This window comes from Numida meleagris, chromosome 10, assembly GCF_002078875.1.
Source record: "Numida meleagris isolate 19003 breed g44 Domestic line chromosome 10, NumMel1.0, whole genome shotgun sequence".
Lineage (NCBI taxonomy): Eukaryota > Metazoa > Chordata > Aves > Galliformes > Numididae > Numida > Numida meleagris.
Genome location: NC_034418.1, coordinates 1,437,920 through 1,452,731, shown reverse-complemented (window position 1 = coordinate 1,452,731; position 14,812 = coordinate 1,437,920). Strand labels below are relative to the sequence as shown.

The following is a 14,812-nucleotide window of genomic DNA, read 5'->3' as shown; positions in this document are numbered from 1 at the left end:
CCCCTTTCTTTCCCTTCCCTTCCCCCTTTCTTTCCCTTCCCTTCCCCCTTTCTTTCCCTTCCCTTCCCCCTTTCTTTCCCTTCCCTTCCCCCTTTCCTTTCTTTTTCCTTTCCTCCCTCCCTTCTTTCCTCCCTCCCTTCTTTCCTCCCTCCCTTCTTTCCTCCCTCCCTTCTTTCCTCCCTCCCTTCTTTCCTCCCTCCCTTCTTTCCTCCCTTTCTCATTTACTTCCTTTCCCCCCTTTTCCCCTTATCTGTCTATCTTGCTTGCTTGGTTTTCCTCTTTTTTTTCCCCCTTTCTTTCTTTCCCTTTCCCCTTCCAAAACGCAAAAAAGAAAGATCCATGGCTAAGCATACTGGCTGTCTCCCCTGGGTTTGCAGCACCCGCAGCGTGGTTCTGAGCAGGAAGGAGAGCCCAGGCGTGCAGGGCCGAGGAGCTTGCGGCTCCTTTGGGTACAAACCAGGCTCAGCCAGCTGCATCGGTGTGGGCTGGAGCTTGGCTGCAGGATGTGTTTCGTGTCCGCACTGGAGTGCAGGCAACCAGAGATGCTGCTCGGTTTTCTCTCCCCTTGGCCTGCTCGGATCCAAGCGTTGGTAGAGCTGTCGGGAGCAGGAGCCCCGCGTTGTGTGGGGATGCTGGGCTTCCTCACTGCCGCCTGTGTGTGAACGCTGCGGCCTCCTGCCCGGCAGCGGGGTGACGCAGCGATGGGGCTGTCTCTCTGTTTGCCTTACCGCTCCTGTGACTGTTTACAAACAACAGACTTCTGATGTATTTTTTAAGTGCAAAAACTGGATGACCTTAACTCAATAAAAGTGAAGTTGTGGTGCGTACCCCAGGCGGGCCCGATGTGGTTTCTTCATGTCTGTGTTGGCACAGGGGGATTAAGGATCCCAAAACACCATCAGGACCGGCTGTGGGGTCACAGCCCGGCTTGACGGGGGGGGCTTCGTGTCACAGACTCATGGCATCATTAAGGTTGGGAAACCCCTCTCAGATGCCCAAGCCCACCCACCCCATTCCCTCAGGGCCCGCACAAAATGGCGGCCCCCCTGGGCAACACCACTGCGCCGCTGCGGGGGGCGCGCGGCACGGACCGCACCACCGCCCCGCGTTGGCTTGGGGGGGGTGGGGGGGCGCTGCAGTACCACAGTCCGGCGCTGGGGGGCGCGGCGCGCGGGCCGTACCATCGCTGTGTGCAGGGGGGAGGCGGTTGGGAGGAGCACGCCACTGCGCTGAGGGGGAGGCGGTTGGCACCACTAGGGAGGGGGGGGCTGCTCCCCCCCTCCCCGTGACTCCGGGCGCCCTTTGGCGCTCCCCGCCACTTCCTCTTCCTGCCTCGAGCTGATTGGCCGCCCGAGAGACCAACGCTTGTTGATCGCCGGTGCGCATGCTCCGGCCAAGACGCCCGCCGGCTCCCATTGGCCCGAGCGCTAGGAAGGAGTCCGGCCGCCTTCGACCAATCAGCGTGTGTTCCTCACTCCGCGCTGAGGGCCGGGGAGAGGACGGCGGAAAGCTCTGCGAGGATGAGCCGCGCTGATTGGTCGGGCGGCACGGAGCGGCGCGCTCCGATTGGCGGAGCGCCGGGCAGAGGGGTGGGAGCCTCCGCGCGTTCCTCCCCCTCCACCCCCCGCTGGCGTGCCGCGAGGGGACGGGGGAGGGGAAAGGCCGCGACGTGAGCGCGCGACCCTGTCCGCCATTTTGTAGTGCAACGGCGGAGACGAGAGGAGAAAAGCGCGAGCGGCCGCAGCCCGGCGCCTTGCTCCGGCCCCGCCGCCTCTGAGGTGAGAGCTGCGGGCTGGGCTGGGGACACCGGAGCCGTCCGCGGGGGGGCAGTAGCCCGGGGTATCGCGGAGGTGCGGGGGCGGGCGGGAGGAAGGAAGGAGCGCGGCCTGTGAGGGCCCGCGGCCTAGCTCGCCTTGGCACCTTCCTCAGGAGCGCTCTGTGGTGAAAGTGGAGCAGCGGCCCGGCCGAGCTCGGGCTCTCCCCCTCTCCTCCCTCCCCCCGAGCCGAGGGGGGGTCCTGTGGGGATGCCCCGATCGCCGTTCTCTCGGCAGGGCCCTGGGCATTCCCTTCTCCGCGGGGCTGGCTGTGAGAGCGCTCTTGCCGGCTCCGTGAGCCCCGGGGAGCGAACCAGCAGCAGAGACACCGCCTCGCGGCAGCGTGCTGTGCTCCTGTCCAGGAGATGCTGTGCAGCAGGAGGAGCAGCAACAGTTGGCTGTGCTGGCAGGCGCTGTCCTGGTTGGAATAGCTCTGTGGCTTTGAGCGGCCCGCTTTGAACAGTCAGATTTTGGATTAGCTATCAACAGACCACGCTGGTTTGTTTGGGCCGTCTTATGCCTATGTTTACAACAGAAATAGGGAGGCCTTAAAAAAAAAAATCAGGTACTTGAAGGGTGATGGAGCACTGGAACAGGCTGCCCGGGGAGGCTGTGGAGTCTCCTTCTCTGGAATTGTTCAAGACCCCCATGGTCACTTCCCTGTGTGGCCTGCTGTACAGAGCTGCTATAGCAGGGGGTTGGACTGGAGGATTTCGGGAGGTCCCTTCCAGCCCCTACAATTCTGTGCTTAATTCTTCGATACATCTCAAGCTTACACCTGCTCATGAGTCCAACCTTTTAGAAGGAAGTGTGACATCTGCTCTCAAGGGAACTTGCCTTTTTTCTTTTAAAGCAGGCAGCAACACAGGTGTGACCCTGACAAGTCACTCCTCGTGCACGTAGCTTGAATGTTTCCTGTTTCTAAGGTAACTATGTTAGCACTGACTAAAATTATAGGTGGGCCAAGCCTGGGTGAGGTGACTGTTGTAAACAGGAAGCACACTTAGCTGGTAGTGAGTACACAGTGTTGTTTGCTCTTTCTAGAGTGTTCTTCCCTTATACGTTATCTTTTTTGTCATTAGCCATTCATCCTGATGGCCTGGTTTCTTGAAGACATATTCACAGCAAACTCACTTTCTCCTTGTCTCTGTTCTTTGGAGAAATACCTCATCCTGTTTATCCATCCAGCATAGCGTTCTTGGTTTTAATTGTATGGTTTATTTGTATGATGCTTTCTGACAGGAGTTGAGAACCACATCAGTGAACGTGTGCTGCTGTTATGTCACTTGAGCTGTTTTATCCTCCACATGCAGTACTCATGGCCTAAAGCCTTTGCAGCTCTTGAAACTCAGTGGGAGTAGTTGCTTAGCTCTGCAAAGATACTAAAAATGGGAAAAAAAAAAAGTTTGGCTTAAAGTAATCTTGGAGTTACTTTTCTGGTAAGGTAGTTGCTTAATGTGTACATAATGTGTTTTTGTCATTCACAGCAGTGAGGTTTGTTACTCCTCCTGATCTGCTTCAGGTTAGTAGGGAGTGTTTGAACTTGTTGAAGTGTTTTGGCCACACCTGACTGCTGGTTACATATTAGCCCTCTCTATCCTGTGCTATTGCATTCTAGCCTAGAATTGTATCCTATTTATGTTGTTGTAACCCCGCAGAACTCTACAGGGCTGTAGAGAATCTACTGAAGCTTCTCCCTTGCCAGATGTTGTGTTGCTGATCCATGGATTTCCTCAAGAAGTGTTCAGCCCATGCAGCACTGTAGGTTTCAGCAAATATTTTCTGCCTCTTAAAAGTTTGCCCTGTTGCATGGTACAAAATGGCAATGTTGTAAGAGCTCCCCAGTCCTGTGTCTGAGAGCTTACTCAGTTACTGTATCGTGGGCCCTGTAACTGCAAGTGTAGCCAATTTTGTCAGCAAATGTCACCTTTTGGTACACTCCTCCTGGCTGAGCCCCATTGTTCTGAACCTGTTCAGGAGGCAGGTTTGCCACACGCTCTCAGAGCTGCTTGAATTCTCGAGGCCAGGGTAGGGAGATTTGTTCCCACTAAGAATATATGCATCTAAAAATAAGGTCTGCCTTGCATAGCATTCATAGCTCCCTTAATCAGCCCAGCAGAAATTAAGTTTAGTCTTGTGTACAACAGCCAGAGGGGTACCTGTGCCCTTCTGCTTTCCTGGAAGCACTGGTTTTTGGGTGCTGCTGTAAGTTAGGTTGTGCTGTTAGAAACTTTGAAGTGCTGTTAGTCTCCTGTTGGTGAGAGCTGCAAGTGGCTGTGTATTGAGATTCATACCGCACAAGCCGTATATTTAGAACATAGATAGGAAGCTGCTTCCTTCAGCTATTGTGTTCTGTCCTTGAGTCACTGTGTCTGCTCAGGCTTTGGTTCTGCTTCCTTGAAAAGGAGAGGCCTGCTTTGACTGTTGTGGTGCTGTGCACACAGAGTCGGTGGTCTCATCTTTCCATGGGTTGGTGGAGGTGGCAGCGTCTGGGCTCTGCGCAGCAGCAGGGAGGGTCAGGCTGTAGGCACGTGCTCTCCTGTGGCCCGGCCCAACTCCAAAGTCCTGGGACACAAAGGCTGATGTGGGGTGGGGTGGGTGTGAGTGCTGTTGTACTTGTATCAGACTGAGGAGCAATACCAGAGACATGCAGTTTCTCTTCCTAGCGGCCGGAGAGGGAAACTCTGAAACTTGAGTTACTGGATGAAGAGTGACAGAGCTGGGGTCCTAGCGTGGGTCCTCTCCTGAATTTGTACCAGGTTGGGTGCTGGAACCAGGTGCCCCGATAGGAGCAGGGTTCCCTTGTCAGCTCTTTGTGGGGTTTCTAGCTGGAATCACTGTGGCAACAATGGTCTGTCTGTTTGTAACAAAGAGTTTTCAGAAGATTTAGGTTGGTGCAGTATGGTGAGAACCGCTTGGGAAGCGTGTGCCTGCAATGCCCAGTGATGCCATCTAAAATCCAGTTACCATTACAGCAGACAGTCAGGTACTGTGCTGCTGGCCAGTCTTAATAACCTCTGTGCCCCTACCCTTCTTACAAAACTTGTGCAATTAGTGGGTTTTTAAACCTGTAAGTAAAGGTAATGAGTTACAGCCTGCCAGGGGAACAGAAATAAAATCTGCAGGCTTTCGGTGATTCTTCTTGTTGCGACTTTTGACAAGTTCTGAAATTCTTTCACGACACTTCTGGCTTGTCTTTGTCATCTTGAGTGCTTTCAGTATTAGTTTAAATTGTTATTGGGAAGATCTAGGTGTTTTTGTGCAAATGGGATCTATGATTCCTGGGAGCACACAGGGCTTCTGGGGCCTGATAAAAGTTGGCTGATTTTTTTTCTTAAAAAGAAAAAAAAAAAAGCCCAGAAGGAACTTCATTTGCTGTGGAGAAACACATTGCTTATGTTGTTTGTCACCTGTGGAGGACCAAGAGGACAATCAGCGGCATGTAAACCTGCCAGTCCCTCCAAGAAGCATTCTTCTGCCTCTTCCCCTGGAGCTAACCCGCGTGCATCCTTCCCATTACAGCAGGAGGAAGTGTTCAATAGGCAGATGGTAAAGAACAGCTCTAAGTGTGAGTGAATACCTCTTGTATGGAGAGAGAAGGGGAAGGAGTTGCAGCTCTGCCTGGCACAGCCCTGTCTGCTTGCTTCGGTGCTTCCACCCCTGAGAAACGAAGGAGCTGCTTCCCAGGGCCGCTTCCCCTGTGACTCCTGCGACTGCTGGTGGTGCAGAACTTGCTTTGGGATGCAACCGTATCGTGTTGGCAATCTGTGATTTAACAGATGAGATGTCAAGTGCCAAGATTTGTGTTGTCATAGGAATTTATGAAGCTGGCACGCTCTGCTGTTCTCGCACGCTGGAAAGCTGTTTCTCGAGGAGCCAAATGTTAGGGTTAGTTTATTGCAGCTCTTTGTGCGTGCTGCTCATTCACAACCGCTTGTTTTGCTGCGTGCCGCGGAGCGCGATGCTATTTGACAGCAGCGAGCAAAACGTTATGGAGTTGGTCAAAGAGCACATTTCTGTGTAAGCTCCTGATTGATGCTTGGGGTGACTGTGACCTGCGATTGTTGCTGTGTGGTGTCTCATTTACTATGCATCTCGTTTTCTTCTTTCTCACAGCGCTGAAAGGGCGGACATTCTTCCAGCCAAGCTGTTTGCTGGCTCTTTCAGGCTGGCAAAATGCAGAAAGGAATAAATGTGGTTGGGTGCTGTGAAAACTTGCGTTGCAAAAACTTAACGGTGCTTCACTTTCCTGCTGGACATTGTTGTAGTAAATGCTTTACATACATTAAGCCTTCAAAAGTGTCTGTATCAGCAGCTTTGTTAAACTTCAGTTTTCTTGTTTTGTAGCTTAGCTTACAAGCAAGAAAAAATAAACAGCTCTGAGGGTTATTACTGATTTTTTTTTTTTTTTTTTCCCCTGTCTAGTGTTCTGGTGGAAGTGAAGCACAGATGAACCACTGGCTTTTTGATATTACATAAACAAGTTTTTTCATCAGAACAAACAGAAAAAACTTGTCACAGAATGTTAAAGTAACAGCAGTGCCTGGAACAGAGCTGCAAAGTTGCTACAGAACTCAAACCTAATTTTGTCTTGCAGGTGCCATGTTTCTGTACAGAGGAAGACAACTGAGAAAGAGCTGAAGAAAGTAACACAACCAGATACAGGCTAATTGGGGGAAAAACAATTAACCTGTCTCTGAGGTGACTAAAGGGGAATAATGGTGATTTTGCGCCGGGCTCGGCCGCCTGCTTCCGCCCCAACCAGCAATGAATCTTGACTCGCTCTCGCTGGCCTTGTCTCAAATCAGCTACCTGGTGGACAATTTAACCAAGAAAAACTACCGAGCCAGCCAGCAGGAAATACAGCATGTAAGTAAAGCAGCAATGTGACAGAGGAAATCTTGGAGAGAAAGAATGGGAGTGTCAGGTGGAGTTTCTCTCCTCGATTGAATTGCGCTCTCCTGGGCACGGCTCTGTGGAGCAGGCTGGGGAGCTGCACTCCCAGGTGTTCCTGCTGGATTCATGTGTTGGGCGGTGGAGCACAGCAACTAGTTGCTCCTCAGTGCTGAAAGCAGTGTGTCAAGGTGGCTGTGTGTTAGGATTAGCTGCTGCTCATGGAGTATGGCACACAGAGCTTTCCTAAACTCTTTCAGGTTAAATTTTTCAGCTTCTGGATGCTTCGTAAGAACATTAAGTTGGAGAAGGAGGAAACCATATGCATTTCCTTGTAAGAGTTGTTCCACTGAAAATGAGAGGGCATGGTTAATCTGAATACCTTCACCTACCTCAGATAGATGAGTTTTGCTCCTTGTCTCCTTTGGTGAAGCGTAGCATGCTGGTAAGTCAGGTGAGCTTCCATGGCCTTGAGTTTACAAGCAGAGTAGCTGTAGCTTGAAACAAACAAACAAAAATCTTAGATCTGGGTGAATTCTGGTTTGACTGACCCTTTTAAATATAGCACTGATGGCAGGATGGGCTGGAAAAGGCCATCAGCTGAGGAGTGCTCAGGAGGAAGTGAATGCTACTGAGCAAGTTTCTGAAACTAGTTTAGATGAGTTCCCAGCATGCAGCTGGGCCAGTTAAACGCTTGTGCTTGCATTGACGAGGGGGGCAGAGGATTTAAGCACAGTCCATTTGTGGTAAAGGTGGACTTCTTTAAAAGCATACTCATTTCTTCCCCAGAGATAACAGAGGGCAACTTCTGCCATATTAGGTGCTACTGCTTAGATTTGACTCATAAGCTGGAGAAATGGAACTCAGCTTTTGGAACTTCTGTGAAGTTTGCATGTTTTTGCAAGCTCTGTACTTGCAAGGGTGTGAAATCCTGCTGTCCTGTAAGTCAGCCTGTTTCAACAGATCATTAGCTCCAGAAGCAAGGTGTGACTGAGGTGTGACTTGCAGATTTAACGTGAAAAATTATGTAAAGCATAATAAAGTTCTAGGATTGAGAGACAATGCAGTTGATCTTCTTTTCAGCTGCAGTGCAGATCTCTAAAATGAGGACAGGCCTCTTTCTGTGTTGAGAGACTGAAAGTGGAAATGGCTGCTTTGAGTATATGTGGTTATAACACAGACTTCAAGACTCAGTTCTTCCAATCTCCACGCTCCCCTGTTGTTTTTAACTTGCTGGTATTACTTTACTTTCGTGTCATCTTGTGCAGTTTCTCCTCAGGTTAGTTGCAGGGTGTATGTGCGTGCTTGGACTGTCTCCATCTTGCTTACTCTGCTCGGTGTAAATTTTTGGCATAACTCAATTTTGCAAAGCTCGTGCCTAAGCATACAGAGCATGTGGAAAAGCATACTTGGCAACTGTTCTTTTCACACACCATTAGTGAAAATAGCTTCTGATCTTAAGCTGCTGGCTTTCTTCCAGTTTGCACTTCTGGACAAAATGACATAGGCTTTTAAATGCATCACTAGAGAACGTAAGGGTGGCAGAACTGATTTTTGCTTTAATGTGCTTTCAGCAATCGTTTAACATGGGTGATGCTTTAAAAAATCAAATGTATATTTAAAAAAAAATCTCCTATGCATTTTGTCAGAAAGATAAATTCAAGAGTGACTTCCTCCAAAATGGGTTTGGTGGTTTCCTTTTTACTGAATTAGTGGTGAAGAGAGAAAGGCTTTGAGGGCAGAACCATCTAGGAAGGCAGAGCTCTCTGCATTCGGTTGCACAGAGCTGGAAGGCAGTTATTTCTGAGCTAAGCCTGTGTTTGCCCGAGCAAAATCCATCTTGTCTGTGTGATAAATCCAAATATGTGTGGTTCTACTAGCTGTAGCTTATAATGAAGCTCAGTTTAACAGTTGCCAGAAGCAGGCACATTTTGTACAAGAAGTGGATGCTGGCATACTCAAATCCTTGAGCTGGTCCTCGGCTTTTAAGAGGCTGTTTTTGCCAGAAGGCTGATGCTTGAAACATCATGATGTAGTTGAAAATGATAGAGAAGCTGCAGAAGTAGCTAGGCAGTAAATGTATTCTATTAACCTTACTGTCTTCCCAAAAACCGTGCTAGGTTTGTGCTTTGTTAATGTAATGAGCTGCTGGCGCTGAGTTGCTCTCCTGAAATGGGAGCTCTGCTCTAAACTCCTGTGTCCAGCTGCAAACAGGCTGTGCAGGTGTTCCTGCTGGGAAAGTCACTCTTCAGGCTGCTTTGTGAACAGGCACGATATCTTGTGAATGTGCAGGAAGGCTGGCAATGCTAAGGCTTGTTTCAGCTCTCCCTACAGGAAAACTAGCCATTCTTTTCTCTGTTTCCTAGAAAAAACTTCTACAGCAAGGTAGCAGAGCTGAGAAATGCCTGTACTGCGCTTCCAGCCTTTATTTCCCCCAACTGTGTGTTTAATTTTCAAATGCATAACCTTCTGAAGTTACTTCTAAACAAGAAAGGAATCTAATTTTGATGCAGAGATGTACTGATAGCTTCAGTGTGTGCAGTTCTCTTCTCCATCCATCTGCTTTGATGAATTCATCGTGGTCATAGCTCACTAGAAGATGGATCCAGCTTCGTGCGAGTCTTGTTACCACGTCTAAATCTACGTATTTGAATGGGATTGTTTTCTGAAGCCTGAACTAACTCAGAGTTGGACTAAGCAGCTTCCTACAAGTCGTGGGGGATGGCTGCCATCAAAGACAGTACTGTCAGCATAGTTGCAGTGGGCTATCTCCTCTAGGCTGATGTACCTTGAGCTCATATGTTCTCGCCTCTGGTCAGAATGCAGGGCTATCTCTGACTGGGATGTTCCTTTCCAGCAGAACAAAGCTTGGCAGCCACTGGGATAAGCAAGGGGAAGAGAAGCATAGGGTCAGATAACGATAGAGGAATTGAGCTGAAAGCCATCAGTCAGCAGAGCTGAAGCGGACGCAACCTGAAGCAGTGCCATTTGTCTTTTTGCACAAGGAAACCATCAGCAAACAGGGAGGTCTGTGGCAGGGAGGAGCTCTGAACTTGAGTGAAGGAGCTGGAGTGCAGGCAGAGCTGTTGGGGCATGCTTGCACGTCTTGTGGAAACAATGGCAACATCTTGCTGATAGGCGAAGGTTGGATTTGGTGTTTGCTGCTGTTATTTGGACAAATAAAGCAAGCTACTGGTGATTAAGTGACTTGAAGCTTCTGCCAGTATGGATTCTATTTAAAAACAAGTGATTCCGTGTAGTTTGATAAGGTTTAAAGAAATGAATAAACGCTGGAACAACCTGAAGGTTCTTCAGACAACACGCTGATGAGCCGAGCTGTAGTCAGGAGTTAAGCTTACTGCAAATGATGGGATGCTAACAAAGATGTAGCCTTACAGAGACTTACAAATGATTGCTGTTTAACAGATTTGGTCATCTGTTTATTACTGAGCTATAGAATTGGGCTGAATGAGCTCTAATGACAGGGGAGAAAGCTCAGCCACAGGTGTTCAGCATGTGCTGTTTGCTTTTAAAGTTTGCCAGTGAGCAAGTTAGAGATGTTTATGTTGTTGTTGTTGTTAGAAGGCAGGAAACACTTAGGATGTTTTGTTCCCTTCATGTTTTAAAAGAGCCTAGAGTAATTATGGCAGTCAGTGATGACCAGGAGACAAAGTGGAAGCTGCAAGCTCAATGAGGCTGCAGTACAGCTGCCTGTCTGGGCTATGTTCCTTGTCTTGCAGGGATGCACGCTGTCCCAGGGCTCTGTGCTCTTGCAGGCAGAAAATGCAAGAGAAAAATACAGAGAAGTGGGACCACGGCACCTTGTGGATCCCGGGCTGCTTTAGTGGCAGAGAAGCTTGAAATCATTCTTTTGTGACTTAAAACCCCTTCTCTTAGCTTTTCTTTAGGGATATGACTTATGAAATGTGAGGCTTCTGTGTCGATGACTTGTGTCTGGATTCTTTTCCTGTTGCCTTTTATATTTTTAATCTGCAAATAGGTTTAATGACTTGGCTTTGAGGTTTCTGAATAAAAGGGGAAGCGTTCTCGTTTATGTTAAAACTGTAGATGAATGAACCGCTAGAAGCGCTGGTGTATCTGTGGTATTACTCCCAGCTCATGCTTTGTAACTGCTGCTTGCTACCGAGGCTTTTTTGGATGTTTTCTTCCAGATTGTGAACAGGCACGGTCCCGAGGCAGACAGGCATTTACTACGCTGTCTATTCTCGCACGTGGATTTCAGTGGCGATGGTAAAAGCAGTGGCAAAGATTTCCATCAGGTAAAGTCTGCACTCGGGCAGTTGCTTGTTAGGTTGATGTATTATGTGTTCAAAACCTGCAACAGGGCATGATCCATGCTGAGCACACAGGGGTTGAAGGTGGTAGCTGCACGCAAACTTCTCTTATGGCGTGTGGCTTTTCTATCGTAATCACCTCTTGCCAGTCCTCTAATCTGAAGACAGTAAACTAGTGATAACTGACTCTTAAAGTACCTTGATCTGGGAAAACAGCTCACATACAATCGCTTCTTTCACTGCACACAATGCTCTCCTTGAAAGCCTTTGTCCCAAAAAACTTTGTCCCAGTTCACTAACTGACACTTCTGGTATTAGCTCATGTTTTTCATCCTTAAGCAGTCTTGGTGCAGACTTCTTAACTCGCAGATAAGAACTAAATATTCTTAAGCTGTCTGCTGCAGTGTGTGAGGGTGCTTACAGAAGATGAAACGTCTCACCTCTGCAAATTCATTTTCTTAACCATTTAATGGTGGATGTTCAGTCACTTTCTCAGTCTTAGAGGGGAAATCAAACAGAACCTGAAGTAAACTTGTCTGAAAAGAAACTAGTTAGATGGGTGTGAATGAAAATTTAGGCACTTGCAAGACTTCTGTACTTCGTTTAGTGCTTCTACGTGTACTGAAAAGTAGAAGCTTTGTTTTATTGTCCTGTGTCAAAACAATATGATAATGTTCAAGTTGCTTTGCTCTTCCCAGACTCAATTTCTGATCCAGGAGTGTGCGTCGCTGATTACAAAACCGAACTTTATCTCGACGCTGTCCTACGCCATTGACAATCCGTTGCACTATCAGAAGGTGTGTATGTTTGTGCACAGGATCCTGGTGGGTTTTTTGTGCTTTTCCAATTTTGTGAGCGTTTTTTTATGGCTAAAATTGGCTGTGCTAAAGTCTACGAAAATTGAACTTGACTGGAAGTTCTGTTTTGTTGAGCTAGTTATTCACAGAATAACTTAATAAAATAAAAATAAGAATAAAAATGAAAGCTTAACCTAACATGTGTTACCTAGAGGCTTGTTTGTGGCAGGCAGTGCCAAAATAAATCATGAGTGCTCCTGTTTCTTTCAGGATAGAAGCCATGATGGGGATTTATTTGTGAAGTTAGATCAATACAGGGATACAAGAGTAAACTTTTAGTCTAGACACATCCAAAAATAGTTCTAGAGATGCTTAGTTTTCCAGTGTAAGCTGTGTTAACCTGTAGTAGCACAGTTACTAATATTAAGACCTGCAAACAGGCATCTAGATTGCCTGCTGTGACAAGTGAGACTAATCATAAAATCAGCTCCATTTAACTCTTCTTACTCATTCCAGAGTCTAAAGCCTTCACCCCATTTATTTGCCCAATTGAGTAAAGTCATCAAATTAAGTAAAGTTCAAGAGGTAGGTGAACCTTCTGTTTTCAAACTGTTCTAGTGATTTATGACTGAGCTTGTTGAAAAGGGCGACGTCTCCTTACTGCTGTGTTTGGTTTTGTTTGTTTGTAGGTGATATTTGGTCTCGCTTTACTGAACTCTTTCAGCTCAGATCTACGAGGTTTTGGTAAGTGAGCCTTCCAAAACACTGCAGCAAAGACATTGTTCTCCCTTTAAGACGTGGGCTTTCTAAATAAGTAGATTATTGCATGCATGATATTGCACTCAGTGGGGGCACTGAAGTCTTAAAGCCTTTTTTTGGGAGGGCAGTATGTAACGTGGCCATCTTGTCTTATATGAAGTTGAAGTTCCCTTCCGTGAGTGACTTGCTAGGTAATGAATCGAGCTGAGATACTGTCTTATTGTTTTGGTTGTCCATTAACAGTTAAGCTCAGAGGTATGGATGGTGAAGTTTCTCCTTAAATCTGAGCTGTTGTAGTTTGTGATCAACAAACTCAGAGTAAGAGAATGGTACTTAACTAAAATAAGTCGTTACACTGAAAACAGATTTCAGGTTTTAACTCTGTTCTCCTTTGCATTCAAAAGCTGCCCAGTTCATCAAACAGAAACTCCCGGATCTTTTACGCTCTTACATTGACGCGGACGTCAGTGGAAATCAAGAAGGTGGCTTCCAAGATATTGCAATAGAGGTCCTGCACCTTCTCCTCTCCCATCTCCTTTTTGGGCAGAAGGGAGCTTTTGGGGTAGGACAGGAACAGATTGACGCTTTCCTCAAAACATTACGTAGAGGTAAGTGTGGTGTTTTTTCTGGAAGCCAAACTAGATGCGAATTTTGAAATAGGCTTTTGTAAACCTGCCATCAGCGCAGACTGCTGAAATGAGTATGAGGCTGAGGCAGAACTCAGTAAATTCTACTAACAAAACTGACAAAAGTACTACTGTTATGACTTCAGGCCAGAATATAGTATTCCTCTTTTAGTATGCAGTATCTTAAGGACAACCTCAGGGCTTTTTTTTTTTTTTGAGTTTTGGTAAATGAGGTGATATTCCTGTCCCCTCGTTTGCTTGTGTGGGATGGCACTTGTGGTTTTAACTGACACGTCACAATGCACTGTAGTTGGAAAAGCCTGAGCTCCTCTGCAGGGTAAGGAATATAGTCTTTAACTTGTTTGAAAAAATAAAAGCTTTAAAATCATTAACTTGAAAGAGTAATCACTGGGTGTTTTCTGTTAGGTGCAGCTCTATGAAATACTAGCAGAGTGTGGGATGTGGTTTTGAGTAAAACTAATTAAATTCCTGGAATCTCCCATGCACCTTGTTTGATGGCTGAGGGTAATGTCAATGAGATGTGAAGTGGTAGTCCTTTCCTTTCCAAAACCAAAGTGTGTTCTGTAAACACTTGAGAAAGATGAGGAGTTGGACTTGAAAGCTAACTGCATTTAACTCAACCCCCTGCTTGGTTGTACACAGATCTAGAGGAACGCATCCTTTGTACAGGAGAGCAGAATGTTTCTTCCATTTGTTTAGGTGTAACTTCTTAGGTCGTGCTTGCTTTAATGAAGATTAGTGTATTAGCTTCTGTTATTTTCCTTGCTTTGATCTGCGAGACTTAGAACTCTTCTCTGAGTGGCCCCAAGGGGTATGGAGGTATTATGCATCAACTGAAAGATAGTGCTGCCTGAGGAAGGCCTGCCCATAAGTTGTCTTTACTCTGCTGTGTTCTGCTGTGAACAACACTGCCATCAATACTTCTTATCTTCTTGGTGCTCTGTGTTCCTTAAACTTTGTTTTCCTGAGAGGAAGAGCGAGTATTCTCTCCTTCCATCCCCAAGTGTCTCAGTTTGATTGATGGACTTCTTAAGCTGTGGACTCAATAACAACTCCTTTGTTTCCTAATACTTCCTGATATGGAGGAGAGCCTTCTTTACTGCTCTATTGTTTCTTGCTCTGTGCTTTTTTTGGGTGACTGCTGTTAGAGGCAGTCTGCAGTTGCAAAGCTCCCACCACAGCTGCTAGTCTTCTTGGGCAGCTGCAGTGCAAATATTAATGTAGCCCCTTCTACATTCTTCTTCTCCAGGAATATCTGAGAGCCAGCAGGGAACTGGTAGGTGGGGTGGAGGAATACTTGGAGCAGCATCTAGATTTCTGCAGCAGCAAGGAAATTCTAGTACAGCACTCTGCTTCTGAGTAGTCACTGCATGCAACTGTTGTTCTGGGCTTTTGACATGACTTTGTTTCGTTATGTTTGCCTTCAGATTTTCCCCAGGAGCGTTGCCCCGTGGTGCTTGCACCACTTCTATACCCTGAAAAACGGGACATTCTAATGGACAGGATCCTGCCTGATTCTGGAGGGATAGCCAAAACAATGATGGAGAGTTCTCTGGCAGACTTTATGCAAGAAGTTGGCTATGGCTTTTGTACAAGGTTTGTAGGAA

The 14,812-nt window shown here is 47.1% G+C and overlaps 1 protein-coding gene across 9 annotated transcripts in view; it reads left to right on the top strand.

Annotated features, from left to right (window-relative positions):
- The window catches only part of CNOT1 (CCR4-NOT transcription complex subunit 1), a 53,098-nt gene continuing 39,909 nt past the window's right edge, over positions 1,624 to 14,812 (top strand). For 7 of the 9 annotated variants that reach the window (XM_021408237.1, XM_021408232.1, XM_021408230.1 and 4 more), the window contains exons 1-8: positions 1,624 to 1,778; positions 6,412 to 6,683; positions 10,880 to 10,987; positions 11,701 to 11,799; positions 12,316 to 12,384; positions 12,489 to 12,543; positions 12,963 to 13,166; positions 14,633 to 14,801. In XM_021408237.1, coding sequence (XP_021263912.1) covers positions 6,582 to 6,683; positions 10,880 to 10,987; positions 11,701 to 11,799; positions 12,316 to 12,384; positions 12,489 to 12,543; positions 12,963 to 13,166; positions 14,633 to 14,801 — 806 coding nt within the window. In that variant the 5' untranslated portion in view covers positions 1,624 to 1,778; positions 6,412 to 6,581. Of the gene's footprint in view, positions 1,779 to 6,411; positions 6,684 to 10,879; positions 10,988 to 11,700; positions 11,800 to 12,315; positions 12,385 to 12,488; positions 12,544 to 12,962; positions 13,167 to 14,632; positions 14,802 to 14,812 lie in introns of those variants that run through there. The other 2 variants (XM_021408229.1, XM_021408234.1) reach the window with 1 other exon arrangement.